At 39.9% G+C, this 27,390-nt stretch overlaps 1 protein-coding gene, 1 long non-coding RNA gene and 2 pseudogenes across 2 annotated transcripts; 2 read left to right on the top strand and 2 right to left on the bottom strand.

The window, feature by feature from the left end:
- Positions 1-351: 351 nt before the first annotated feature.
- On the bottom strand, positions 352-1,184 carry LOC107278656 (uncharacterized protein OsI_031781-like; annotated as a pseudogene).
- A 2,795-nt stretch (positions 1,185-3,979) lies between these two features.
- Positions 3,980-4,561, bottom strand: LOC107277199 (uncharacterized protein OsI_031781-like; annotated as a pseudogene).
- A 1,776-nt stretch (positions 4,562-6,337) lies between these two features.
- On the top strand, positions 6,338-7,468 carry LOC107280727 (uncharacterized). The gene is made up of 3 exons (XR_001545286.3): positions 6,338-6,439; positions 7,007-7,037; positions 7,129-7,468. It is a non-coding gene; the product is annotated as an uncharacterized lncRNA (long non-coding RNA).
- A 14,212-nt stretch (positions 7,469-21,680) lies between these two features.
- On the top strand, positions 21,681-25,532 carry LOC4335108 (probable amidase At4g34880). The gene is made up of 5 exons (XM_015778508.3): positions 21,681-22,273; positions 22,368-22,582; positions 23,740-23,982; positions 24,547-24,748; positions 24,968-25,532. Exons 1-5 carry the CDS (start codon positions 21,776-21,778, stop codon positions 25,322-25,324), a joined length of 1,515 nt encoding a protein of 504 aa, XP_015633994.1. The 5' UTR covers positions 21,681-21,775; the 3' UTR covers positions 25,325-25,532.
- Positions 25,533-27,390: the final 1,858 nt, after the last annotated feature.

Raw genomic sequence — 27,390 nt, forward strand, 5'->3', positions numbered from 1 at the left:
GAGCAAAGCTCCAGTAGAAATGACGCATATGAAGTCCACATGCTCTGGTAGAAACAGCTATATGTGTCCGAAACCGTTAATCGTAAAAAAACCATAAATTATTTGCCATGAAGGTAACCTCCTAAAGTAAAATTGTGTGGTTCAGGATCACACAAACATTTTCTCATGATTAACATTTTTCTTTTGACTTTCATGATGGGTTTGTGAGTTTTGTTAATGTTGCATACAAATACAATGTATAGTTGTGAAATATTAAATTCAAATTGTACAACATTCATAATGTATATTTGTGTGCGGGTATGTACGAATATACATATGCAAAGCCCTTTAATTAGAGCAACTATATATAAATATCCAATTTGTAAATTGCAATACAAAGCAAAAGAGACAATTGAACATATCAGTAGGTCTTATCTAGCCATATGGCTCGACCAACAATGCTCTGATCCAATGTGACCAAGTCATTAGCATGAGAAAGACTACATGAAAAAACCCGGCAATTACATTAGTTTAAATAATAAAAGCATTACATTAGGGATATATCGTGATGCTACTTGGTGCATCAGGTGGTAGTTGCGGTAGCATGTTCCATCTTCGTTGATGGATGGATCAGATGAGGTGTTGCTTGCTCAAGTGATTGGAGCAGCGGCTGCTTTAAATGTTTCATCCATTACCCTAAGCTTGTCAGCGGGCGCGGCTGCGTCAACCGCATCAGCAGCAATCATGTAGACGATGGAAACCGCGGCAACTTTTTTCTTTTCTCCTGTAGCCTTGGCCATGTTGAGAGTAGAGGCAGCAACCGTAGCCTGCTTGGACGTGGCCTCCAAAGTTTCCGCCTTATTTGCTGGTAGTGCAACAGCAACAACACCATCGAGGGCCTTTCGGATGTAGGAGCATGTATTACTTATGCACGTGTCAACATTGGCGGTGCAATCCTCCGTTGGCACTAACATGGCCACTTTAAAGATATCAATCATTGTCGTAAAGTTTTAAGCGGATGCTAAAATAGGGACGGCACCAGCAATCTTGTTGGCGCATTCCACGGGTGAGGCTAACAAGGTTGACACTGTAATAACCACAAGCATAAGTGCGATGACCTTGGCCATCATGAAGTATATATCCTAATGATTTGATGAGGGATGATTCAATGCAACAAGAACTAGCTAACCTAGATCAACGAGTTGCTTGCTATTATGAAAGTGTGACGTGATTGCTTTAAATAGTCTGTATGGCGCGGGAGCTTTGTGGTCATAAATTGGTTGGTTGCATGCATATGTGCCATGTCTGTGGGTCACCGTGCATTTCTCCCAATAACATGTCGTTACCGAGCAGCCAGGTGTCCAGTGGATGGCCATGGTAATAGGCTACTTGTTTTAGATAATCGAAGCTTTTATTAAACTCGTTCAATTACGTCAAAGTGATACAACTATGCTAAGAACACTATCGACCTCTCTATAACAAGTATGCGCCTAGCTAAAACACACGCAAACCAATTTAAAAGAAAGGAGGTCCAAGAAGCATTAAGGACCATCACTACCAAGAGTAAATTGCCACCAATTTACCTAGGTAAGACACTCATTCGCCATCTCCTGCAAGTGTAGACTCCCTGCAGTAACCAACTCCTGCGAGCTCGACTTTTTAGTATAACCTAGGTGCGTAACCAATGTATAGTTAAAAATAGCTCCATCAAGGGAGAAGAAACAACTTGGCAGCTTCTTCTAAATCTGATTAGAGTGCAACGGCCAAAGCTACGGAGCAGCCTCTATCGCTTTCCCTACTGTTCTGGTTGAACTAGGGCTTCGGCTGAGCGACCTCCTTCTTCGAGTATTCTTAGCTTACTATCTGCTTCCTGCCTAAGCGGTGCTGACTGACTGTTCTTGCTTGTCTTGGGCCTGCTCTAGTTTTGGTGCAGCTAACTAAGGGTTGATTTTCGTGATTTGATGAAGAGGAAGCCGAGTATCTTTGGTCATGAAACCATATAGTTCCTGCATAAGCAAGCCAACCTACACGTGTTAGCCACCCCATATGGTTGCATATCTTTTTAAATACCTGACAGCCAACTAGTGTGAACACATGTGAAACATTATCAGGTGGAGTAATTCTAGATGGCATATAAATGATGGAACAAACTAAGTAGGCTGAGCAACATTAAAAGAAAAGATGTCTAATTGCCTCCTTATTGGTAGAGAAATAACAGTTTTGATCGCCTTGCCAGTTGCGTTTTGTTCCACCTTTAATATCACAAAATTCAATTTTTTGTGATGCAATTCATGTACTGTCTCGCGTAGATTAACAATACCACCTTGGATGTTGCATCCTCGCATGACGGCAGTTTATGTGGAGCTCACGACATGACCAGTCAGAGAATTAACTGTATTAGTTGCAACCTTGGTGAAAATTTCAAGACCGACATTCAACAAAAATATTGGTCTATATATTGGTGTATTATGTATGCATCTTGAACTTTCGAAAGGGGTGTTATTACCGTAAAATTAAGGCTGGACAGTGGGAGGACTTCCGCATAAAACTCGTTTAATATATTCATTAAAACCTCTTTAATGATATTCCAAAAGTTTTTATAGAACTACACTGAAAAACCATCCGGTCTAGGGGCCTTATTATGTTCTATCCCAAACACAGCTACCCGGACATATTTTTCTGTAAAGGTGTCATAAGGAACTCATTTTTCAACTTCGTAACCTAGGACAATCCTCTGTTCTTTATTCATCCGCTGTAAAATGAGAGTCCTCAGGTTGACTAAAAAGTTGCTTGTAGAAGCTGGTAATATAAGACTTGGGTGATTGTACAAGTTCGCAATATAAGAATTTTTTTTCCTATGTTTACTATTGGTAACAGGTTGTTATAATCCATTCTCAACATAGTACTTAGGTTTGCAAATTGGAATGCAGAGTTTTAGGATCACAAGTGTCCCGTGACGCAAGTAACATAGAAATCATTATTAGAATGGGCTCTAAATGTATATAGATGGTTACATGTTTAACTTACAGTTTTTTATAGTATAAGGTCGAGTTAGTGTGAGACTCTTGCACACCTACCTTCTAATAATTAATTATGCAAGGAGTATTCTTATTCTCTCATGGATGAATGACCATCCTCACCTAGAGTACATCACTATTGCTCTTGCTTTCAATCAGCAACATCGTCACCACAAACAACTTGATTTCTGCCACGGCTTAATCCCAAAGGAAACACTTCTAGTTATTTCCTCGCGCACCACCACCGATACCAATTCTAGGGACAATCTAGAGCAATCTGTTGCTTCCAATTTTCAATTTTTTTTTCCTTTGGGTCCAAGCATAGCATTCTCTTTTGTTATAGCTGTTGATACCTATGGCTGAAGCCAAGTTGGGTCCCAGCTATCATGTTCTTGTGCCAACGGCATGAACAAGAGGTCATATGACCATTTTGCTGTTCCAATGACATGGCAATGGAGATGAGCAAAGCTCCGGTAGAAATGATGCATATGAAGTCCACATGCTCTGTTAGAAACATTTATATTTGTCCGAAACCGTTAATCGTAAAAAAACAATAAATTATTTGTCATGAAGGTAACCTCATAAAGTAAAATTGTGTGGTTCAGGATCACACAAACATTTTCTCATGATTAACCTTTTTCTTTTGACTTGCATGATGGGTTTGTGAGTTTTGTTAATGTTGCATACAAATACAATGTATAGTTGTCAAATGTTAAATTCATATTTAACAACATTCATAATGTATATATATGTGCGGGTATGTACGAATATACATATGCAAAGCCCTTTAATCGGAGCAACTATATATAAACATCCAATTTGTAAATTGCAATACAAAATAGAAGAGACAATTGAACATATCAGTAGGTCTTATCGAGCCATATGGCTCGACCAACAACGCTTTTCTCCAATGTGACCAAGTCATTAGCATGAGTAAGACTATATGAAAAAAAACGGCAATTACATTAGTTTAAATAATAAAAGCATTACATGAGGAATATATCGTGATGCTATTTGGTGCATCTGGTGGTAGTTGTGGTAGCATGTTCCATCTTCGTTGATGGATGGATCAGATGAGGTGTTGCTCGCTCAAGCGATTGGAGCAGCGGCTGCTTTAAATGTTTCATCCATTACCCTAAGCTTGCAGCGGGTACGGCTGCGTCAACCGCATCAGCAGCAATCATGTAGACGATGGAAACCGCGGCAACTTGTTTCGTTTCTCCTGTAGCCTTGGCCATGTTGAGAGTAGAGGCAGCAACCGTAGCCTGCTTGGACGTGGCCTCCAAAGTTTCCGCCTTATTTGCTGGTAGTGCAACAGCAACAACACCATCGAGGGCCTTTCGGATGTAGGAGCATGTGTTACTTATGCATGTGTCAACATTGGCGGTGCAATCCTCCGTTGGCACTCACATGGCCACTTTAAAGGTATCAATCATTGTCGTAAAGTTGTAAGCGGATGCCGAAATAGGGATGATACCAGCAATCTTGTTGGCGCATTCCACGGGTGAGGCTAACATGGTTGACATTGTAATAACCACAAGCATAAGTGCAATGACCTTGGCCATCATGAAGTATATATCCTAATGATTTGATGAGGGATGATTCAATGCAACAAGAACTAGCTAACCTAGATCGATGAGTTGCTTGCTATTATGAAAGTGGGACGTGATTTCTTTAAATAGTCTGTAAGGCGTAGGAGCTTTGTGGTCATAAATTGGTTGGTTGAATGCATATGTGCCATGTCTATGGGTCACCGCGCATTTCTCCCAATAACATGTCGTTAGCGAGCAGCTAGGTGTTTGGTGGATGGCCATGGTAACAGGTTACTTGTTTTAGATAATGGAAGGTTCTATTAAACTTGTTCTATTACATCAAAGTCATACAACTACGCTAAGAACACTCTCGACGTCTCTATAACAAGGATGCGCTTAGCCAAAACACATGCGAACCAATTTAAAAGAAGGGAGGTCCAAGAAGCATTAAGGACCATCAGTACCAAGAGTAAATCGCCACCAATTTACCTAGGTAAGACTCTCATTCGCCATCTCCTGCAAGTGTAGACACGCAACAGTAACCAACTCCCGTGAGCTCGACTTTTTAGTATAACCTTGGTGCGTAACCAATGTATAGTTAAAAATAGGACCAGCATGGGAGAAGAAACAACTTGGCTGCTTCTTCTAAAGCGGATTAGAGTGCGACGACCAAAGCTACGGATCAGCCTCTACCGCTTTCCATGCGAAGAACCCTAGCCTGGCCTAAATGGACCACAATTTGGAAGGTGTGCCTCCTGTAGATTCCTCGGTCCTGTGGTGTGGTGGTTGTGCCCATTTGGTGTTATTTCACTGGATTTATAAGCCCATCAACCTATAAGTCTACCTCTCAATGGAGTTCAATTGATTGTTCGGTTGATTTCCATCGATTCTCCTCCAATTACGTAATTTTCTCTTCAAACAAATAAAATTTCAAGTACTAGTGGAGATAGATTATTCTTAAACAAAATATGCATGCAAGCATAGCTAGTTCCCCTTTATTTTGGATATATTGATGGTCGAAATTTGTCTATAACGACCGTCAGCACATGTTCTTCTTTACTTTTTGAGTGGATAAGGATGTCATCAAGAAAGACAATGACAAACTTATCAAGATAATCCAACAGTGTGTGATTCATCAATCTCATAAACACAGCTGGAGCATTGGTAACTCCAAATGGCATAACTGTGAATTGGTACAGTCCATACCTTGTTGTAAATGTTGTCTTTCGCCTATCTTCTTTCTTAATCATCTATTGATAATATCCTGATCTCAGCTCAATCTTAGAAAATATCTTGGCACCTCTCAACTGATCCAATAGATCATCAATATCTTGGCAACTATCAAATCAATTTGATGTTGTGACTGATCGTCGATTCTGTTAGAAATTAATCTTGTCGTTTGTTAATTTCAGCATGTTTATCTATATGCATGTGTGTGTTGCATGGCCTGGAGAGCTAGCTATATGTACGTGGGTGCTGCTGTGCTGCATGGCTCAGTGAGTAGTGGTTGGCAGTGAGTAGTGAGCCAATAAATTAAGAGCCAGGAGATGAGAGCACATATATGTAGCTTAGTTAGTTAGCCATGCATAATTGTGGGCAAGTGATTAGCCGAGTCTTGCATGGATTAGTTAGTTAGGCCTGCACGTGGTGGATTAGTTCTCCTAGATGCATGCAGCTAGCATATCGCCAGGCCTTGAGGAGATGCGGCCAAGGAAGTGGGGCGTCGTGTGCGAAGAAAGTGGATCAAGTAGCTCATCCAGTGTATGTGTGCATTAGTAGCTTATAAATAGCTGCTCATTGTAACCGTTTAGTGTGTGGAGTAAAGAAAAGAAAGAGAAAAGGCACAAGTTGTGCGTGGTGTCACAAATACTCTGTGTGTTGTGTTCTTCTTCTTCCTTGTACTCTTCACGTGTAAGTGTGATTTGTGTCCACTGTGTTCACATGAGTTGCTTTGATTCCCAACAGATTCATGCCTTCTGCATTATGGTTGTTTGATCTATATATTGAAGTGTATCCATATATTCATGCATGATTCAGTGAGTAGATTAGATACATCGTACCTAAAATAATACACATCACGAGTTGTTGTCTGGTCGTTTCATTGGTGCTATATATGTGTGATCATCTGACTATTCTGGTGCGTGCATGCAGGGTTGTTCTAAGCTTCTGAAAACAATAGAAGAACTATGATCTTGCGTGTCATTGCTACAATTTTGATTGTCCACTGAACTAGATTATGCCTGATTCATACGATCAACATTTGTCATTTCACCCTAATATACACCATGAAATCCCCATCTAGATTTTCTATGAGTTTTCATGATTTTTTTGTTTTTTCAACCTGTAAGCATCGCCTATCCTATGCAATGCTCATAGCCTCATAATATTTGTTCAATCCACTAATCCTGCCTACTCATAGTGTAGAGCAAAATTTCATCTTGTAGGAGCATATTTTAACCCAAACAATGACACATGCAGGTGCATCAGAAGATGAAGTGCACTCATACAGGTGATCTGAAAAAATATTGTCACCAATGCTGAACTAAATGAATAACTAATAATGCATTTCAGATGGTGATTTCTAAATCAATCCTTTTCAGGCACTACTAATAATCCCGGCGACCTGCTCCATCCCAAACTCCCGATGCTAGCTTCATGTTTTCTTGGCGTAGTGCTATGCGTTATTTTTCATGTTAATTCTATGGTGGTTCGTGTGTTCTCGTTGTGTTGCCGACAGTGCTATGTATGTACTTGTATATATGCTGCCTTGCTGTCTCCTCTAGAATGTGAGAATGGTGACGGTTTGGATTGCCACGGCAGCCGTCAACAAGACAGGCGGTGCTATAGCTTGTTCCATTTGTATTATTTTTTAAAACTTTTTGCAATCATATAATTCGATGTAATAATATATTTTGTAAATAAGTTACTGATCGTTTTATTCTTCTCAGTGCAAAAGTTTAACCCTGAATATTGTCTCGTAGAACGGAGTAAATATATTACTAATTAGATTTTCAACCTGAATATTTCAGTAAATAAATTATTCCCTTCACAATGTCATATTTTCAGTTAGTAAAAAAGTTACTATCAAACACACCGAAAGTGATGTGAAAAGTATAAGGGAGTGAATTTTTTCTGACCTTGACAAGTATTATCGACCTCTAACTTGCATGGAGTAAAATTTTTACTACATGTAGATATACGCCTGATTTCGCTCAGGAATCTTTTAACTGAACTACTACCGGATGAATGTGGGAGAAAAAAATACAAAAGATTAATAAAACGATTTAATTACTTAGAGGACAAATTTTCTTAGCAGATAAAAATGGATATGACACGTAGTAAACTTTTTACTTTTAGAAGTTGGTTGATAGTCAATTTTTTACTAAACAAATCTGGTGAACCTAATTAACTGAACAGAGACATAGTAATTTTTTTACTCAAGTCACAAGTCTGGTGGAGAAACTAGTGGTCATGGCCTAGTAACTTTTTAACTTAAGGAATATTTTTCTTTACTACATGAACCAAACAGGGTCCGGATGATTTTTTTTTTTACTCGTTAGAATAGAAACGGGATCGATTTTGCTATATATTTGTCGACAAATTTTCCCCAAAAAATTAGACAGATGTAATTACAGTACAATCGTAGTGTAATTACACTGTAACTTGCATGTAATTACATTATAACTATAGTGTAACTTGTATGTAACTTTCAAAAATCTGTCCATAACATGTTATTTCGGTAAAATGGATGTCGTGGGAACAAATTCTTTCACATATGTGTGTGCTATGATTTGTTTTCTTCCTCACCGAAACAAATCTTGTAATAGATCTAACGATTCAAAATTATGTGAAACTTACATATAAGTTACACTGTAGTTACATGCAAGTTACAGTGTAATTACATATAAGTTACAGTGTAATTACACTACGATTGTACTATAATTACATCTATCAAATTTTTAGGAGAAAATTTGTCAATAAATATACAGGTAGTCCCAAAGGGGATATACGCTTGGAATCAGGAAACCGGGTCAGGGGGAGCGATCATGGGAAAAACGGAAAATCAGGAGGTTAGGCGATGGGACCGTATGAAAAAAAGGGAAAACACAGACGGGGCGCTCCTGCGAGTCGCTCCACCAAAGCAACGTGGCACACACCGTTTGTGTCGCTTCACGTAGCGCCACACACAGACACACACTGGGCTTACAAGGAATATAGTTTATCAAGGAGGTTTCATAACAAGCCTATCATAAATAGTATTTCCCTACTTTATAAAACATTTCATTTGCAAATAGTTGTAAAACGTCATTTTAAAATGGTAGCAATATTAATCACCATTCATCCTCATCTTCTACATATTTCATATGTTTTAATTTAAAAGCTACTCATACCATGATAAATAGGAATCACCCAATGACACAGCTTCTTAACCGGAAGCACGGCACATACGAATGATTCAAGACTCATCTCTACAGAGACTGCCCAGCTTTACCTGCATGATGTCAATAGTTCGCAAGTCTGAGGACAACATAGCTATTCGAGAGTCCCACTTACTACTAGTTACTGCCCAGCGGGATATTGATCTGTCCTAGTAGTCGGGCACTTGCTGGGCCTAAGCAATGCTAGATGATCATTGCTTTCACGGGTTCGTACTGTTATGGATTATGTCAACCTGGCGGAAGCCCCTTCCACAAGTCCACCCCAAACCTGCTCATAGAGTAACCCTGCAGTCTTTCATACAGTGGGACAATGTACTAGTCTAAGTCTGATTACTTAGTCCTGTGGATGGGCGCAAAATTACAACATTTTCCATGGCATAAGAGGGTAGTCCTTATATCCGGGGAAAGCCACCAAAGCTAACACAGGCCCATGCATACTCCAAGTGTAAATATACACATTCCACAAAATAATTATAATAATATGCACGGCCTCACAAACCACAACATCCATCTTCACACGGTATTAATCTTCCATATCACTCCAGGGGAGTGACTTATATCAAATAACCAATTTTATGTCACTCGACACGCCACCATGTGACGACGGGTAAAATAAGTATATGATTATAGATATTTGGTGGTCTTATCCACTACAATGTTATTGTGAAGTATATAAACCTACACCTAGGTTATCAAAGGACACGATATAGCAATTCGTGGGTTTGGCCAATAATAACAACGTAATAATGGGTAATAACTATACTAACAAATTTATTCAAAAATAAATCATACGCAAAATAATTTTATAAATACTCAATGCAAAAAATAATTAAGTGGTTCTCTACTAGGTTTCAATATGATCAAAGATTGGAACTGTGTCTTGCCTTGTGGAACGTGGCCTTCTGAAGCTTCAACGTAGCCTTCTAGGTCCACTTCAGTTCCTGCAGGTCCGGTGGGATCTCCGACACGATCCAACATACACATACGAATAAACGACCAAATAATCCTATAATAAAAACTAGCATGGTGGCCCGCGCAGATTGCGCAGCTAGCATCATTATACTTTTCTCATATAATAGCATATATGTTTTCTTATTATATTATTGAAATATATTAAAATGACAACATAATTTTAATTTTTGCAATAACTTTACAAAACTACTAATGTGTAATATTCCTATTATATTTTATATACGTGTTAATTATTAATTATTTTTAATATCAAGTTTTAGTTATTTGTAAATTATATATATTCGTATCTGGACTATAGACTCATCTTTTAATATTTCTTTTTTTAATTCCGAATTTTCTGTAAATTGTATTTCTATATAGACTCTATGCTCTTCTTCTAATATTATTTATTTTTATTTCTAAATTTTCATATTATATTTTATATATGTGTTAGTTATTAATTATTTTTAATATCAAATTTTAGTTATTCGTAAATTATATATATTCCTATATGGACTCTAGACTCGTCTTTTAATATTTCTTTTTTTTTAATTCCGAATTTTCTATAAATTGTATTTCTATATAGACTCTATGCTCTTCTTCCAATATTATTTATTTTTATTTTTGAATTTTTATTATTTCTAATTGTATTTCTATGTGGACTCTAAACTCATCTTTCAATATTCTTTAATTTTTAATTTCGAATTTCAGTTACTTCTAAATTGTATTCCTATATTTGTATTCTTATATTGACCTTAAACTTTTCTTCCCATGTTTTTATTAACTTCGAATTTTAGTTATTTGTAAATTGTATTTTCATACAGACTCTAAACTCTACTTTAATTTTTATTATGTTTATTCTAAATTTTAGTTAGTTTTAAATTCCTATATGGACTCTTTACTCTACTTATAATATTCCTTATTTTTTAATTCTGAATTTCTATTTTTTTTTCTTAATTGTATTTCTATATGGACTCTATACTCTACTTCTAATATTTATTATTTTTAATTCCAAATCTATATTATTTCCTAATTGTATTTCTATATGGACTCTATACTCTACTTCTAATATTCCTTATTTTTAATTCCGAATGTAAGTTATTTCATAATTGTATTTCTATATGGACTCTATACTCTACTTCTAATATTCCTTATTTTTAATTCCGAATTTCGGTTATTTCCTAATTGTATTTCTATATGAACTCTACTCTCCTCTTCTAATATTCCTTATTTTTTAATTCCGAATTTCAACTATTTCTAAATTATATTTCTATATGGACTCTAGTCTCCTCTTCTAATATTCCTTATTTTTTAATTCTGAATTTCAGCTATTTCTAAATTGTATTTCTATATGGATTCTGCCTTTTCTTTTTCTCCGATTAATGTGAGAATTTTTAGGTCATGAGAGCGAACGTGGAGGCTCTTTTTTCTATTCCTTTAATAATATAATAGATACTACAAATATACGATAAAATAAATATTGTGAATTGGAGCCTGAACAAAAGAAAACGATAATCAAGAGTTAACTTGATTTGGATGGCAAAAGATTTATCCTAGCGTTATGATTCATGGTCTGTGAAGTAGTGGTTGCACTTTGGGATTAACGCTATAGATAACATAGGTGAAAACTGAAATCGATTTGGTTTTTTAGGCTTGAATCGGAGGTAAACCGAACGAAAACTCTAATATATAATAGTTTGGACTGGTTTAATTGTGGTTAGGTACTATTTAAGTGGGTTTTGATGAAGTTGGTTGGGTTCAATAGGAAACAGTGCCAACCGGCACTGTTCGTCTTCTTCCCCTAGCTCTCACGTGAGCAACAGAGGAGGAGGGAAGGACGCCGGAACTCCAGTGAGGAAACAGCGACAGAGATGGTAGAATGATGTGTTCCACAGCCTGACACCCCCCGCAGGATCGGACGTGGACGCTGGGCTGGAAGACAACAGAGCTAGCCGGAACGCGAGTTCCAGATCTAGAGCTATGTTGACCTCAGGCATGGAAGCGAACGCAGACGGGTGAGCGAGTCAAAACGTATTCCCGGACGAGGAGATTCAATTTTTATGGTTAGTTGATAGAGATGTGGCGCTGGCCATGCCGACCATGGTGGCGGCCATGGTGGCGGGCAGGAGCATGCGAGGAGCTCAGTACAAGCATGGAGAAGAGGGGAAAAAAAAATGAGGAGATGGCCTCACCGGCTCAGGAAGAGGCTGGTGGCTAGCGGCAGCGGATCAGCACACGACCACGGCAGCGTGGCTTGAAGAAATTGGAGATAGGGGTGATCTGGAGACTTTGATTTCTTCTTGGGCAAACAAGTACCATGCTTGCTTAAATGGTTGGGCAGTGAAGATGGAGATTGTTGGTGGCAGTGGTGCTTGCTCGATTTCAAGATTGGTGCAACAAAGACTGCACCGTCTGATCAAGTTCCTTCGTGCGCGTGGCGGCGTGCGGAGGAGAGCAGCCAGGAGCGAGGCGCTAATGGGCGGCTGGGCGCGCGTCCAGCCCCACGCGCGGCGCAGCCTAGTACTACTAGTAATATACTACAGTTACTACTACTATACTACTACAATAAAAATATATTCTTTATAAAAAAATATACATGTATGCAAAGTTTATATACGATATACGTATCCAAAGTTTATATATGACGTATACAAATTAATTTTATATATGTACATATTAAAAAAACTAGAAAATACATCACGTATACATAATTTATACACATATACATATACAAAGTGTGTATATGTACGGGATACAAATTTTATATACACATATAGAAAATACATCACGTATACATATACAAAGTTTATATACGTACGGGACATGAAGTTTGAATACGCGTACACAAAGGACGGCGCGAGTGGCGGCTGCCTTTGCTGGCCCAACAGCAGCCATGGGCCAGCACGGCCCAAACAGAGGGAGAAGGTGGACGATGATGGGCTGGGTTGCTAGGAATTCGGCCCGAGAAGAAACACAGCGATCTATTTGAATTTTTGAAGAGATTTTTCTATAGAATTTTGGCAGGATATTTTTAACAGGAAACGATGAGATTGGGGATTTTAGAATATTTGCACGGTGACTCCGAGATAACTTAAAACAAACACGAGCTCTCTGATGGTTTTAGGAATTTTTCTCTGTGATATCTTGGATTTGGCTTGGAGAGGAAGCTAAAAGAAATTATGTGGAAGGTGGAAACTCAGAGGGAACAAAAGGAATATTGTTGACGAAAAATCCGCGCTCAGCCGACAGAGCCAGATCTGTGTTAGCGTGAACTAAATCGACAAGAGCAATGGTCTGGGAGATCTGCTTAACTACAGTGCAGGTCTAAAAATTGATGAGATACGAGCGTGCCAGTCAGTTTGATCCTACAACTGACAAGATATATAAAATAAATATCAAATAGCCGATCGGCTGACAACCCGATAGAGTAATTGCAGCCGATGCCGATAGGGTTTTGAACAATTGGCTATATATCCAATGTATATTCTGATACTTGAATAAATAATAATACAATCCAGTAGAAATCAAACAGCTAATAATAATTATGATAGAATAAGTGATCCGATGGTTAAAGCATACATCGGCTGAAGGTCCGATGTTAATAAATCCAAACGATTAGATAAACAATAAAACCTTCGCCGCGATCAACTAAATTGAACTTGTATGTAATCCTCGTAAGCCGATGCAACATCCAGATAACTCACCGGCTAAAACCCCGATGAAACCCTTATTGGCATTCAAAAAGCAGGCTAAAGATTATGGTTCTAAACACGACTGGGGTTGATGCAACGCAAAGTATGAAAAGAAACATAATATGTAGACAATCAAGCCTTTGACTGATTTTCAGGTTGGTGGATACCTTACTTAATCTAATCTAGCAAGATAATTTAGTCGATACCAGCATAAACCCTAAAACGAATCTCAGCCGATATGATCAAATTAAAATGCTAAGCTAGATTAACTAAGATATATACCAACTGCTGTAAAAGATAGATTAGAATATCTAAAGCGACGCCCTAATATGCCAACGCAAACAGCTGAGACAAGTCATACCTCTTATCATAAGATCGAAGCTGATGCCCTAACTCGAAGCAAGAACTCGCCGAAAAAGTAGAAAGGTAAAAGGTGGCCATGTGCCGAAATTTTATTGATCGAGAGATAGTTTACAATGACCCCTGGTGTACATATTTATACCCATGGGTAGATACTAGTCCTTATTGGACAAGAAAGAAACTTACCTAAAGATATAAGGAAAACATAAAATCCTTATTGGACAGCAAACACACTATCCTAAAGATAAAAGGAAACTAACATATTCTTCCTAATTAATAGATAATCTGCTATGCCGCATCCTTCTTGAACTCGGACTCTTCTAGATAAGCTTCCCTTAATTGACCAATTTCCTTAACCGAATACAACTACTGGCGACTGATAGTTTCCATCGGTCGATTCTAGGACTCTTAAGCCGATACTGACTCTAGGGCCGATGATGACTCCAGGGCTTACCAAATTTTGGCGTTAACAAGTACATAGATTGGGAGGCTCCAATTCGAAACAACGAAGAACAGTGACTTTAAAGATTTTTCGCAAAATTTTTACCATGAAAAATCTAGTATGTTACAACTTGTCCCCCATCAGTGTTACTGTAGTTTTTTTTCGTCTCGCTACTAAAACTGATATCTCTTGTTACTGCAGGACTATTTTTCCCCTACATTGTAAAACTGCTATGCCACCTCCATGTTCAAATAACCACTGCCAAGATGTTAATGGCGAAATTTGGTAAGCCCAGAAGTTGTCATCTTCCTAAAATCAATATCGTCTACAGAGTTCTAGAATCGGCCGATGGGAGTTATCAAGTCACCAGCAGCCGGATTCTTGGAGGATTCAGTTCAGGAAACAGATCTATTCAAGGAAGTTTATCCAGAATAACCGAGTTAAGGAGGATGAGATATGGCAAGTTATCTATTAATTAAGAATAGTCCGATAGTTTCCTTTTTATCTTTAGGAAAGTGTGTTTAGTGTCCGATAAGGACTTTATGTTTTCCTTTTTATCTTTAGGAAGATTTCTTTCTTGTCCAATAAGGACTTGTATCTACCCATGGGTATAAATATGTACACCCGGGGTCATCGTAAACTATCTCTCGATCAATACAAATTCGGCGCATCACCACCATTTTTATTTTTCAACTTTTTTCGACGAGTTTATACTTGTCATGGTTGTTTGCATCGGCGGGGCTAGGGCTTCGACAATCTGATCTCGTCAATGTAAGCACCTATCTATCATATATCTTAGTTAGGCCCTATTTGTTTCAGCTTAAAATTATTGTACTCTACATTATTGAGTCAGAGTACTATAAGCTGGATTATACTAAGCCGATATAGAATAAGTTGTTAGCCATTTGTTTCTTTGGATTATTAGCTAGTTGTTAGGTGTTAGCCACCCAATAATCTAAAAAAGCACCTTTAAAGTGGATTACTAGATTATAGTAATCTGGCTTATAGATTATAATAATCTATCATAATAAGCTATATGTTTGTTTCAGCTTACTCCTAATAATCCAGATTATAATAATCCTAAGCTGAAACAAACGGGGCCTTAATCTAGCTTGGTAGTTCGATTTACTTATATCGGTTGAGATGCGCTTTAGTGTTTATGCCGGTATCGGCTAAATCGCTTTACCAGATTATATTAGCTAAGGTATCTACCACCCTGAAAATTAGTCAAGGGCTTGATTGTCTAGATATTATGTTTCTTTTCATACTTAGTGCTGCATCAGTACATTTGACCTACTAAGTCGTGCTTAGAAACATAATCTCTGGCCTGCTTTTGATTGCCAATAAGGGTTTTATCAGGGTTTCAGCCGATGAGTTATCTGGACGTTCCATCGGCTTATAAGGATTACATACAAGTTGGATTTAGCCGATCGCAAAAAAGGTTTCAATGTTTATCTAATCTTGTGGATTTTATGACATCGGACTTCCAACTGATGTATGCTTTAACCTTCGGATCAATACTTGTTCTATGGTATCATTATTAGCCGATTGGTTTGTACTTGATTATATTATTGTTATTTATCATCATCAGCCGATTGTCTTTATTTGCATAAAGTGTCGGAATCTACATCAAACATATAGCCGATAGCTCAAAACCCTATCGCTATCGGCTAGTATCGGCATCGGATGGAATTGCTCCATCAGCTGGTCAGCCGATCGGCTATTTGATCAACTGTTTACATATCTTGTCAGTTGCACGATCAAACTGACTAGCACGCTTGCATCTCATCGGCCTTTGGACATGCACTAGAGCTAAGCAGATCTCCCATGCCGTTGTGTTTGTCGACTTAGTTTGTATCAACATAGACCTGGCACTATCGGCCGAGCACGGATTTCTTGTCAACACTCTTTTGGCATGCCTGGTGGGACACGAGTTTTACACCTACATGTCTGAATAAGTCAACGCCAATATCCTGGTCGCAATGGAGAATTTGATGGTGGAACAAAGGTAATAGATGGATCAATCAGTGCCTGATTTTCAAAAGCATTGTCTTCGATGTTTCGTCATAACGCAACAAGGGCTGATTCAGTGGCTGATTTTCAAAAGCATTGTCTTCCCAATCCGATGATTGAAACACTTCAAGATATAGTTGATGAAGCAGTTCGTCGTGCTTTGCTTGATGAATCTGGAGTTTTGGTGGATACATTGTGAAATTTGATCAATGGAACAGTTGATGAATTAATTGTTCAAAGACGCCAGCTCGCGCCGGGGGGGGGGGGGAGACTGAAGAACAACAACAATATCGGCTTGGGGTGATGGGGAGTTACTCATTGCATCGGCTTGACCATATTATATACCACATTTAATTCATAGACAAGAACATCAAGATACAACATGAACACACACATAAACATCAAGAACATACAAACATCAAAAACACAACATCAACATAAATAACACATCAATCCTTTATGTTCCTGCTGCCGGGTGAGAGGGCGCCACCACCACCGCGCACTTCCCGTCGGGCCGCTACCGCACGTCCCGTCAGGTCGCCGCCTCCTCTCCCACCGGATCTGGTGGAGGGGAGGGCGCCATTGGACCGTCGTTGACTCCCCTCCCAGCCGGATCTAGCGGAGGGGGAGGCGCCACCACCTCCTCCTCCCCTCTCGCCACTGCCAAGGAAGACGTGCCACCACCGGATCTAGCAGAGGATAGGGCGCCATCGGGCCGTCATTGACTCCCCTCCCGGTTAGATCTGGCAGAGGGGAGGCACTGCCGCCCCTCCCATCGCTACTAGGGAGGACGGGTCACCGCCGCACCTCCCATCGGGCCACCACTGCCCATCCCACAGCTGTTGGGTGAACGAGAGAGAGAGAGAGAGGGAAGGATCGAGAGGCTGGAGGTGGCCTTATCCTCTCCATAGGGGTGTGGGCCCCACTGGGTCAAAAATATCCCCTCGCATCCCGTCGGCTCGGGTTGATCTTATGGAGTCGGTATTTTAAAAATCGGCACCTATATTTGTCGTTTTTCTAATAAACCGACACCTATAATAGTGCCGGTTATTTTAAAAATCGACATCTATATTAGTGGTGTCGGTTTTTCTTTAAAACCAACACGTTCGCTTAAAGGTGTCAGTTTTTCTTTCATCCTTTTGAAGGTGAGAAAAGTACTATAGGTGTCGATTTTAGCTATTCCGACATCTATAGTGCCAGCTTGTATGTGTCTTTTAGTAATAGTGAGACCGATTGATTGTAGCCATCTCCAAATTGATAAGTATTAGAGTATATAGCCACCCAGCATACCAGTCCAAGTGCACCAGGAATGTCATTGGTCCATTGTGTTTTTGCTGTAGGCTACTGTTCTCCTTTTCCTAATTCTTGGATTGGCTCCATCAAGCCAACTGTCCTCCTAGAAAAGGATAGGAGGTTTGACCATTACCCGGGGTGGATGACAAGGAAGCCGCTACGATTCTACGAAGCTTAATTTGGTGGTCTGAGAACCAGGGAGCTCAAGTCCTGCCGAAGCTTAAGGTCTATCAGTAATTATAAATACGAAATTGGTGAAAAGGAAAACATTGACTATCATGCAACAATCACCCTTGCACGTGCTCCTATAGAGACACAAATTAATACATAAGTGAGAGAAAAAGAGATTAGGTTAAAGTTAGTTATTTAAAATACCAATCTTATAGGTATATAATCTATTGTAATTCTACCTCCATTCTTTTTTACTTGTGTTGTACAATGACAAGGTCTTCAATGCAAATGTTTTATCACAACTATTTCTAAAAGCTATTAAAGTATATATAAAAGTGCTTTTCAAGACAAATCTACCAATAGATTCGTGCAGATCGAGAGAGAAAAAAGTGTGCAGATCGGATTTGCTTTATTATTTTGTGTGGTTCTTTTCCACAAACTTTCGGATTCGGTCACATCAAGTTTCGTGCAGATTGTGAGGAAGCCTATGGAGCTAACCAACTGGTCGTGCAAGGTATTTTCATGTTAATTATAAACTAGTTATGTAACTATACTATAATTCACTACTTTAAAAATGGAGCGTTGTTACGGTACAGCGGTCGGTACCAGTATTGCTCGGTACCAAAATCCTAGCCGTTGGATCTGGCCAATCCAACGGCTGGTAGAGTTTGGTACCGGGCAGTACCAATTCTATCCCTGGTGCAGTGCCACGTGAAGAACTGAGGTGGAAGGGCTAAAACGTAACTTCGCGTGCAGTGAGAACAGACTGTAGCCCTAGAAATCCCGATCCGCCGCCACCGTGTTCCTCTTCCGCGCCACTGCTGTGTTTCTCTTCCGCTCCAGCGCCACCGTGTTCCTCTTCCGCTCCGTCGTCGCCGTGTCCACCACTGCCGTGTTCCTCCTTCGGCGCCGCGAGATCGGCGTCCGCATCGTCGGCGGAAGCGGAGGCGGAGGCGGATGAGCTGACGGTCTTAAAAATGATGTATGCAGACAACCCCTTTTAATTTTACAAATGGGCCAAAAGAAAACCCATATGTAAAAATTTTCGGGTCTCCCGTATTAACCCACTTGCGAAAATCAATTCTCACAGGCAGGCGTATTAAGAGGTCAGTCTAAAAAAACAAACCTATTCTCACAGGTAGACATCTTAACCTACTGCGTACAGGCGCACGGACCGACCTGATCAACACAACCTTCTCTTCTTCTCTCTATATATCACCCAACCTCTCTCCTCTATCTCACTATTTTATCTCTATCTTCCTCAGCTTCTTATTTTCAACCTCTCCTCCTCTACCCTCAGCATCTCCATTCTCTCATTCTCACTCTACCCTCGGCATAGTCGATGCAGGTCTGTGATGCGGCGGTGGCACCGGCGGAGGTTGGAGTTCGTCGGCTGAGGCAAATCTGGTGGCGGTGACGAAAGGCAACAGATCCGTTGGCCGTGGCCCTAGCTAGGAAGGATCCGGCATCGGCGGTGACAATGGGAGGGGTTGATCAACCAACGACCTCTTCCTTCCATCACTGTTGGTATTTCTTAACGACATTAATAGAAATATAATTCCTAGCAATGGCGCAGAAATACTCCTGGTATATTATGGTTACAGAGTTCATACGCAAGCGCATGGATATACCATTGTAGCATTTCACCCTAGAGTATTCCAAGGGTATCGTATTTATTTTATCCCGTGGGAAGATCATGTAGAGAGAACTTGACTAATAATTTATATATTACTTGTGATAATCATATTCTAAGCAGGGGTTAAGATAATCCAAGGGTAGAGTGACACACAAGCATCAGCTACTCATTCTCATAATATATTATCTAAGCTAAGTAGAAAGAAAAGAGAAAGATAATCTATTCCTATACTTCTAATATACATAGTATATATACATACATTCTAGTTAACTGATATACTAGCTAATACCATATATCCGATGCCCTCCTGGTACTTCGAGAAGCCACCCCTGACTGCCGAGTTCCTTATAACAGCCCGTCATGACCATACAACCAGGGCTAAATACAGAGGAATACCCTCCCTATGGAATTAACTTAGGATTATATACACGCGCGGAGGAATACCCGTAGTGAGCTGTCACCATCAGCGGCCCACCTCTCATCCGCAGCATATAACCCCAAATAATGATATCCCGTAATCTAGACACTACGTCTAAACTACCAGATACTACTCTAATATCATCGTCATGACATAGAGTAATTGCATATGCAAACATTATACCCGCACCAAAGCATCTCCCAGATAAGCTAGCAGTATAGTCAGTATAATATGAACATAATATAAAGTAGGCATTTATATACTCGGAAAGTATTTCAATATCATAAATGTATAAAGAAGAGTATTCTAATAAAAGTACAAAGCTTACAAAAGAGGAAAGGAAAGCTACTAGAGCCATACCCGAACTCTTCCGAAGACTTCCGGACTCCTGATTTATACTCTATTCCTATGAGAGAGAATATGAGAGAACTAAACTAAACTTGAGAGAATATGAGAGAGCTTTGCTTAAGGTGTGTGAGTGAAGTGAGAAGGTGAGGGGTTTATATAGCCTCCCAATGACGGTTATGACGGTTGGAATGGTCGGAAATACCCTCCAACCGTCATTGGGAGCTAATCCACACCATCCAGAAGAAGCCCTGCATCCAACGGCGACGAGGGAGGTTCGGCTGAACCTGGGGCCGGCCCAACCAGCCCATGGTTTGGCTGGCGGACTCCTCTGTTGTTCTTCTCCGCAGACTTGTGATTTTTAGCCCAGTTTGTCATGTCAATTCTGAGTTCTTGGCCCATTTATACATAAGTCTGGTTCTCGACATCGTCCGATTGATTTATCGTTTGAGTTGATGTCGATTCTCCTCCACTTTATGGTTATTCTCTGCAAAAGGTTAGTGAACCTAATACTAGTGGAATATTATTATTCTAACATATATATGCATTGCAAACATCACTAGTTCTCCTCTATTTTGGTAATATTGACGGTCGAAACTGGTCGATAATGACCGTCAACAATCACTTCCCATTCCTAGTGCGTAGATCATCCGGTGGTGGCCACTAGAGCGCGGACCCGCCGCTGTTGGGCACGGGAGCAGTACAGACGACCACGGTGACCTCTGGAGCGTGAATCCCTCATCGCTCGGGAAGGAGCGACGACGGCAACAGCCGCGGCCTCAGGAGCATGGATCCACCACCGCCAGGAATGGGAGCGGCGACAACGACCTCAACATCCTGGGAGCGTGGATCTGCCGCTATCGGCTTCTGTAGCAACGGAACCGTAGTCGCTGAGCTTGGCAGAGGTGACGATGGCGGTCGAGCATGAGAGCAGCGACGACAATGGCCCTCAGTGGAAGTAAACCGGAGGTAGGGTTTCAATTTTTGGATTTTTTTTTTCTCTTTTTGATGATTTTTTTTATTGTAGGCGGGTGGCACAACTTAACCGCTTGCGCACGGCACATACGACTGCGGCGGCCTCTACACGCGTGATTGCGCTGCCCGCTTGAAAAAGTATTGGCTTTTTAAAAACATCTTGGGGAGGCAAGCCACTGGCCATTTGCGAAAATATGTTTTTGACCATTTCTGTAGTAGTGATTATACTGCACTTGCATTTTAAAATTTTTCATCTATAAAAAATACCGAATATCGAAAAGCTACTTGGTTTTCTTCGAGCAAAGAGAAGAGAACATTTATGCGACAATTAATAATGGAGAAATGGGGGCGTCGTCACTCGTCAGGCGTCCCACTGCTCCGCTGCTATAAGAAACCCACTGTTTTCCACTACTTAGTGTGCTTACTCATGGGCTCATGGCGTTCGTGTCTGAATTAACCAACGCAAAATAAACACGAGTCTGCTGAGACACTGCTCACTGCTTACTTTACTCATGGCTCAGCGGCGGCTGCTACTCGCCATCATGGCTCTCGCCGCCGTCGCCGCCGCCACCGGCTTCGAGTTCCACGAGGCCACCGTCGACGCCATCCAGCTCGGCTTCAGCAACGGCAGCCTCACCTCCACGGCGCTCGTCCGCTTCTACCTCGACCAGATCACCCGCCTCAACCCGCTCCTCCACGCCGTCATCGAGGTCAACCCCGACGCGCTCGCCCAGGCGGCGCGCGCCGACGACGAGCGCGCCACCGGTCGCCGCTGCGGGCCGCTCCACGGCGTCCCCGTCCTGCTCAAGGACAACATCGCGACACGCGACCGGCTCAACACGACGGCCGGGTCGTTCGCGCTGCTCGGCTCCGTCGTCCCCCGCGACGCCGGCGTGGCGGCTCGCCTCCGCGCCGCCGGCGCCGTTATCCTCGGTAAGGCCAGCCTCACCGAGTGGTCCGCTTACCGCCCCGCCCCGAACGGCTGGAGCGCCCGCGGCGGCCAGACACTGGTAACACCAACCACCGCACCAACAATTTCTGCTTCTTTCTCTTCTCTATTTGATCGTATAAGCTCACAAGGTGTTTGTGAAATTGTCCATGAAGAATCCGTACGTGCGCTCGTTCACCCCGTGCGGATCGAGCAGCGGTTCGGCGGTGGCGGCGGCGGCGAACATGGCGGCGGTGACGCTGGGGACGGAGACCGACGGGTCTATACTGTGCCCAGCGTCGCTGAATTCGGTGGTCGGGATTAAGCCGACGGTTGGGCTCACCAGCCGCGCCGGCGTCGTCCCCATCTCCCCTCGACAGGACAGTGTTGGGTAATCACAAGTTTCATTTTCAGTTTAAAAATGAACACAATTTTTCTGGTTAAAAAAGTGCTAACACAAGGTTATTTGTTAGCTTTTTATTCTTTTGATGCCAAGTGCCAAAGGCGTTGCTTTTGTATGAAACAATCTCCCGGTTTAGCTAAAGATATTTTCCAAACAACTCTACTCCACTAACAGCACAAAGTATATATTGTCGTTTTATTCAAAAAATTAATATAAATATGCTAAAGTATAGGTCATAGTTAATGTTTTTAATGTTAAAACATGCAAAACAAAATAAATAACATTGATATAATTTTTTTAATAAAATGAATGATCAAACATTATGTAAAAAATTAACGGTGTCATGTATTAAAAATATTTATGTATTTTTTTAATAAGACGAATGATCAAATGTTATGCTAAAAATTAATGGCATCACATATTAAGAAAACGGAGGGAGTACAATTTAAGCATTAACACAGATTCAAGTGCCCAAAAGCATCAACAAACTCAATTTTGACTTCACTCTTACTAAACCAAACAGATTCAATCACAGTTTTCAAATGTTCCCAGGACCTTAGCTTCTGGAGTACCAAATGATCGACTAAAGGTTAAAATCTCGTCACCTAGCCTCATAACCTCACTAACTATGATGTTTTGCTGGTTACAAATCTCGTAGAGCTCATGAAAAGTGGGGGTTCTATTTCAGTTCAAAAGAGAAATAACTAACACATGTTTGTTTTCCATAAACTATGTAGCTTAGTGATACGGTTGTGTATCTAGTCCATTACATTTTAATTCTAGATTTGTCATCATTTTTTACTGATTTTATATACGCACGCACGTTCAATGGATATGACATTCTAAGCAAGGAAAAAAACGTGTGCATTGAGTCGTTACGGCATCTGTATATCAGTATTTGTCCAGATATATTTAAAATAGAGATACTTAAACATTTTCGGGCTAATTTAGTTTTAACTATTGGTAACTTTTTATTATTTGGTAACAAAAGTTACTGCATTAAAATTTACTTCATGGTAACTACACAGAAAAACAACTAGGACTGTGACATACTATAGGTGTTATATATGGAAGACTATGTATGAATGAGTGGACATTTTGCAGTAATTATATACTATTAACATTTTTAATCTGACAAAATATAGGCCAATATGTCGGACAGTGTCGGATGCTGTCCATGTGTTGGATGCCATTGTTGGGTATGATGCACTTGACGCTGAAGCCACTGGAGCAGCATCCAAGTACATTCCTAATGGTGGATATGGACAATTCTTAAGGATGGATGGATTCAAAGGCAAGAGGATTGGTATTCCCAACGGCTTCTTCACTCAAGAAATATTTGAGAAGAAACAGCTGAGGGCATACCAAAAACATATTCAATTAATGAGGTACACAAACACAAAGCACTTCTAAAAGATAATACATATGCTAGCATATGTGCATTCAGTCTATAAAAGATTTTGGTGATATTCGTATTAGAAGCATCATTTATGAAGAAAGAAATTGTTGCAGTAAAATAATATTCTTTCTATGATGTTTGAAAGTATAATAAAATGTTATAGTCAATATTGTTTGTTTCTGGCAATCTGGCATAAAAATGAGAAAAGAAAGTAAGACTCAGTCAATCATATTAAGCACTGTAATCAGCAAATGATCGATTCAATAATATGATAAAAACTATCGCATATACAACAAATTCTTTTGTTTATTTATCTGGATATAGTAGGAAAATATGCATGTGGAAAACATAGAACAAATTATTTTGTTTATTTATCTGGATATAGTCTTGCAAATTGAGTGGTATACAATAATAAAAAGTGTGCCATATTGTGTAGCGCAGAACCATTAAAATGTTGGCTAAAATAGCTCAAAATGAATTATACTAGCATTCATCGTTTATTAAGTCATATCTTCTTAATGTTCTAAAAAACGTCATTTCTTCTTAATGAAAGGAAACATGGAGCCATGGTGATTGAGAACATCGACATCGCAAAAAATCTGACTGAAGTACAGAATGTTCTTTTTTCCAACGAGCATATCGCAATGATAGCAGAGTTCAAGTTAAGCTTGAATGCTTATTTGTCCGACTTGTTGTATTCCCCAGTTCGTTCCCTTGCAGATGTCATAGCATTCAACAAGGCACATCCGGTGGAGGTATGTATGGGAGCTACTTGAATTAATTAATTAATCTTGCATCACAAATTCTCTTGGCTTGAAAAATTATAAGATTAGATATGAATTTGTTCTTGAAAGTGCAAATTTTGCAACCCAATGCAGAAAATTAAATTTGAGCACACTCTTGTTTAATTACGATTTAATTGCCAAAAAAAAAAGGTACGCAAGAACTTAGTGTTGTATGACGCTTTGTTACAGGAGAGGCTTAAAGATTTTGGACAACCCTATTTTATTGAAGCCGAAAAGACCAACGGCATTGGACCGGTGGAGAAAGCTTCAATCCAACATCTCAATAAGCTGTCTGCTGATGGGCTGGAGAAGTTGATGAGGATGCACCAGTTGGATGCGATTGTCACGCCCAATGACAACGGGAGAGTCTTCTTCGCCGTCAGTGGCATGCCAGCGATCACCGTGCCGGCTGGGTACGACAGTCAAGGAGTGCCATTTGGTACTTGCTTCGGTGGATTGAAGGGCTATGAGCCAAGGCTGATTGAAATGGCCTATGCTTATGAGCAAGCTACCAAAGTTCGAATGATGCCTGGCTTCAAGATGTAGTGTATATAAAATTTGTGTTATATAATTCACGGAGCTTTTTGATCCTTGCCCAAATAAATTGATGGAACTAAATAGCCATCTAGTTTTGTTGTCCAATTCAGGGATGCCAAAAATTTGGTAGTCCAGAGTATTATATGTTCAATGTATTATAATAATTTATAATTCAAAAATTAAATATCTGGTAAATAGGATATCCTATTTTGAAAAAGGATGGACGCTAACGCTGATAGCGTCAAGGTTTGGTTGGGACGCTGCTTTCTGTAGCATACTAGTGTGGTGCATATAAGTGATCTAACCCACAAACAAAGACCGGCATCCATCTACATATCTATGTCCCCATCTACATATCCACTATAAAACTTTCGTTTCACCATTCACCTGTGCTACCGGCAGCCCTAGTGCCTCTTATCATGAGGAAAAAGGGCGAAGTGTATGGGTGGATCTCACCTACAGCATGCACACAGCCTCTTAACTTAGATGTTATACACTACTTCCTCCACTTTTATTTATGAATCACTTTTGGCCACGCCACATACTAATGCAATCAAGTTTAAAATGACCAAAATGCCCCTAGTTAAGTGGGAGTATTATCTTAGGCTCAGCAAGGACAAAATAGGAATCACTACCTTGGTAAGCTTGTTGTGTCAAGTATTTGCAAACCTAAAACGTGGTCAAAGTGACAAGTAAATGAAAACTGAGGTAGTATTTAAAACCATTTTTTCAGACATCCCAATAACATTTTTATATGAGTAAATTGTATTGGTGATACACGAACTTGATACTTTGATTTTTTTTTTTGCAGGGAATAGGTTGATACAATTTAGTACACGAACTTATAAAACGCTTGATTCAGTGCACAAATTTGTCCGGTGCATGTGAATCAAGGCCAAAATAACACATTATAACTAATCATACTCTGTTATAAGCTAATTAGAATGTCGTGTGCACATGTGAGGGGGCATTGAGGCATGTTATAAGTGCAAATAACCTATACATGATACTTATTTGGTCCTTCCATTGTTCTCAACCCATTGTATCCTTTGTCTATATTATACTTTCTCCGTTTCACAATGTAAGACTTTTTAGCATTGCCCACATTCATTTAGATACTAATGAATTTAGACATATAGAGAATTGTGGAAGTAAACAGACAAAGTGACACCCTGTCAGTTACATAGAGCGGACAACAAATAATAAAACAACAATCTTACATCTCACGTTATCAAAATAGAGGACTCAAACAAGTACAACCTACGAGACGACCAGAAAAGCGACTTATAGTTTACCTGGTCACTATAGCTTGGCTTTTTCCGTAGCTTTGAGATACAACTTCAGGCCAAGTTGGAAGCTCCCGGTTGAAAACCCGATTGTTCTTTCCTTTCCGTATTATCCAAAGCTATCAGGGTGTCCAAGATCCTCCATTTTTCCCGCTAATGAAAGCGGCAGGGAGGCGATTGTTTCCAAGTTTTGGTCGCCAAAAGGCACATTGGACCGGAGTTAACAGATTGCACTGTCGTAGCTGATCAGAAGTCCAACAACAACATTAAAGGGCCGCCAGTCGGCCCAGTCATTGATCTATAAGATCTGCAAGACTGCAACTAACTAGAAGAAATATTCAAACCAAACAAGTTGAATTGGTAGTATAAATTGGTATGATTTAAGTACTACCGGTCACTTCTGTTCACTTATGCATATGCATATCCCAACTGATTATTACTACCTCCGTCTCATAATATAAGTCATTCTAGAATGTGGAAAGTGCTAGAATGACTTACATTGTGAAACGGAGGAAGTAGCAAGTAAAAAATAATTTATAAGTAAAACTTTTATATATATGTCCTTAGTAATTCGAAGTTTGATGTCCTTAAATATGTCCTTAAATAGCATCAACACCAACATTAATGGTGAAAAACTACAACATCAACACCAAAATTTGTCTTACAAATTAAAGTTTAAAATTTAAAATTTGTCTTACAAGCACATGCGTAAGCGAAATATTGAGTACTTCCTCCGTTTCACAATGTAAGTTATTTTAGCATTTTCTCACATTTATATTAATGTTAATG

This window comes from Oryza sativa, chromosome 4 (assembly GCF_034140825.1).
Source record: "Oryza sativa Japonica Group chromosome 4, ASM3414082v1".
Classification (NCBI taxonomy): domain Eukaryota; kingdom Viridiplantae; phylum Streptophyta; class Magnoliopsida; order Poales; family Poaceae; genus Oryza; species Oryza sativa.

What these genes read in the sequence shown, in the direction of transcription:
- LOC4335108 (XM_015778508.3), top strand. Translation starts at nt 21,776, where the DNA reads ATGGCTCAGCGGCGGCTGCTACTCGCCATCATGGCTCTCGCCGCCGTC. An exon ending in CCCGCGGCGGCCAGACACTG is followed by an intron (nt 22,274 to 22,367) that starts GTAACACCAACC and finishes TTGTCCATGAAG; the next exon opens with AATCCGTACGTGCGCTCGTT. An exon ending in ACAAGGCACATCCGGTGGAG is followed by an intron (nt 24,749 to 24,967) that starts GTATGTATGGGA and finishes GCTTTGTTACAG; the next exon opens with GAGAGGCTTAAAGATTTTGG.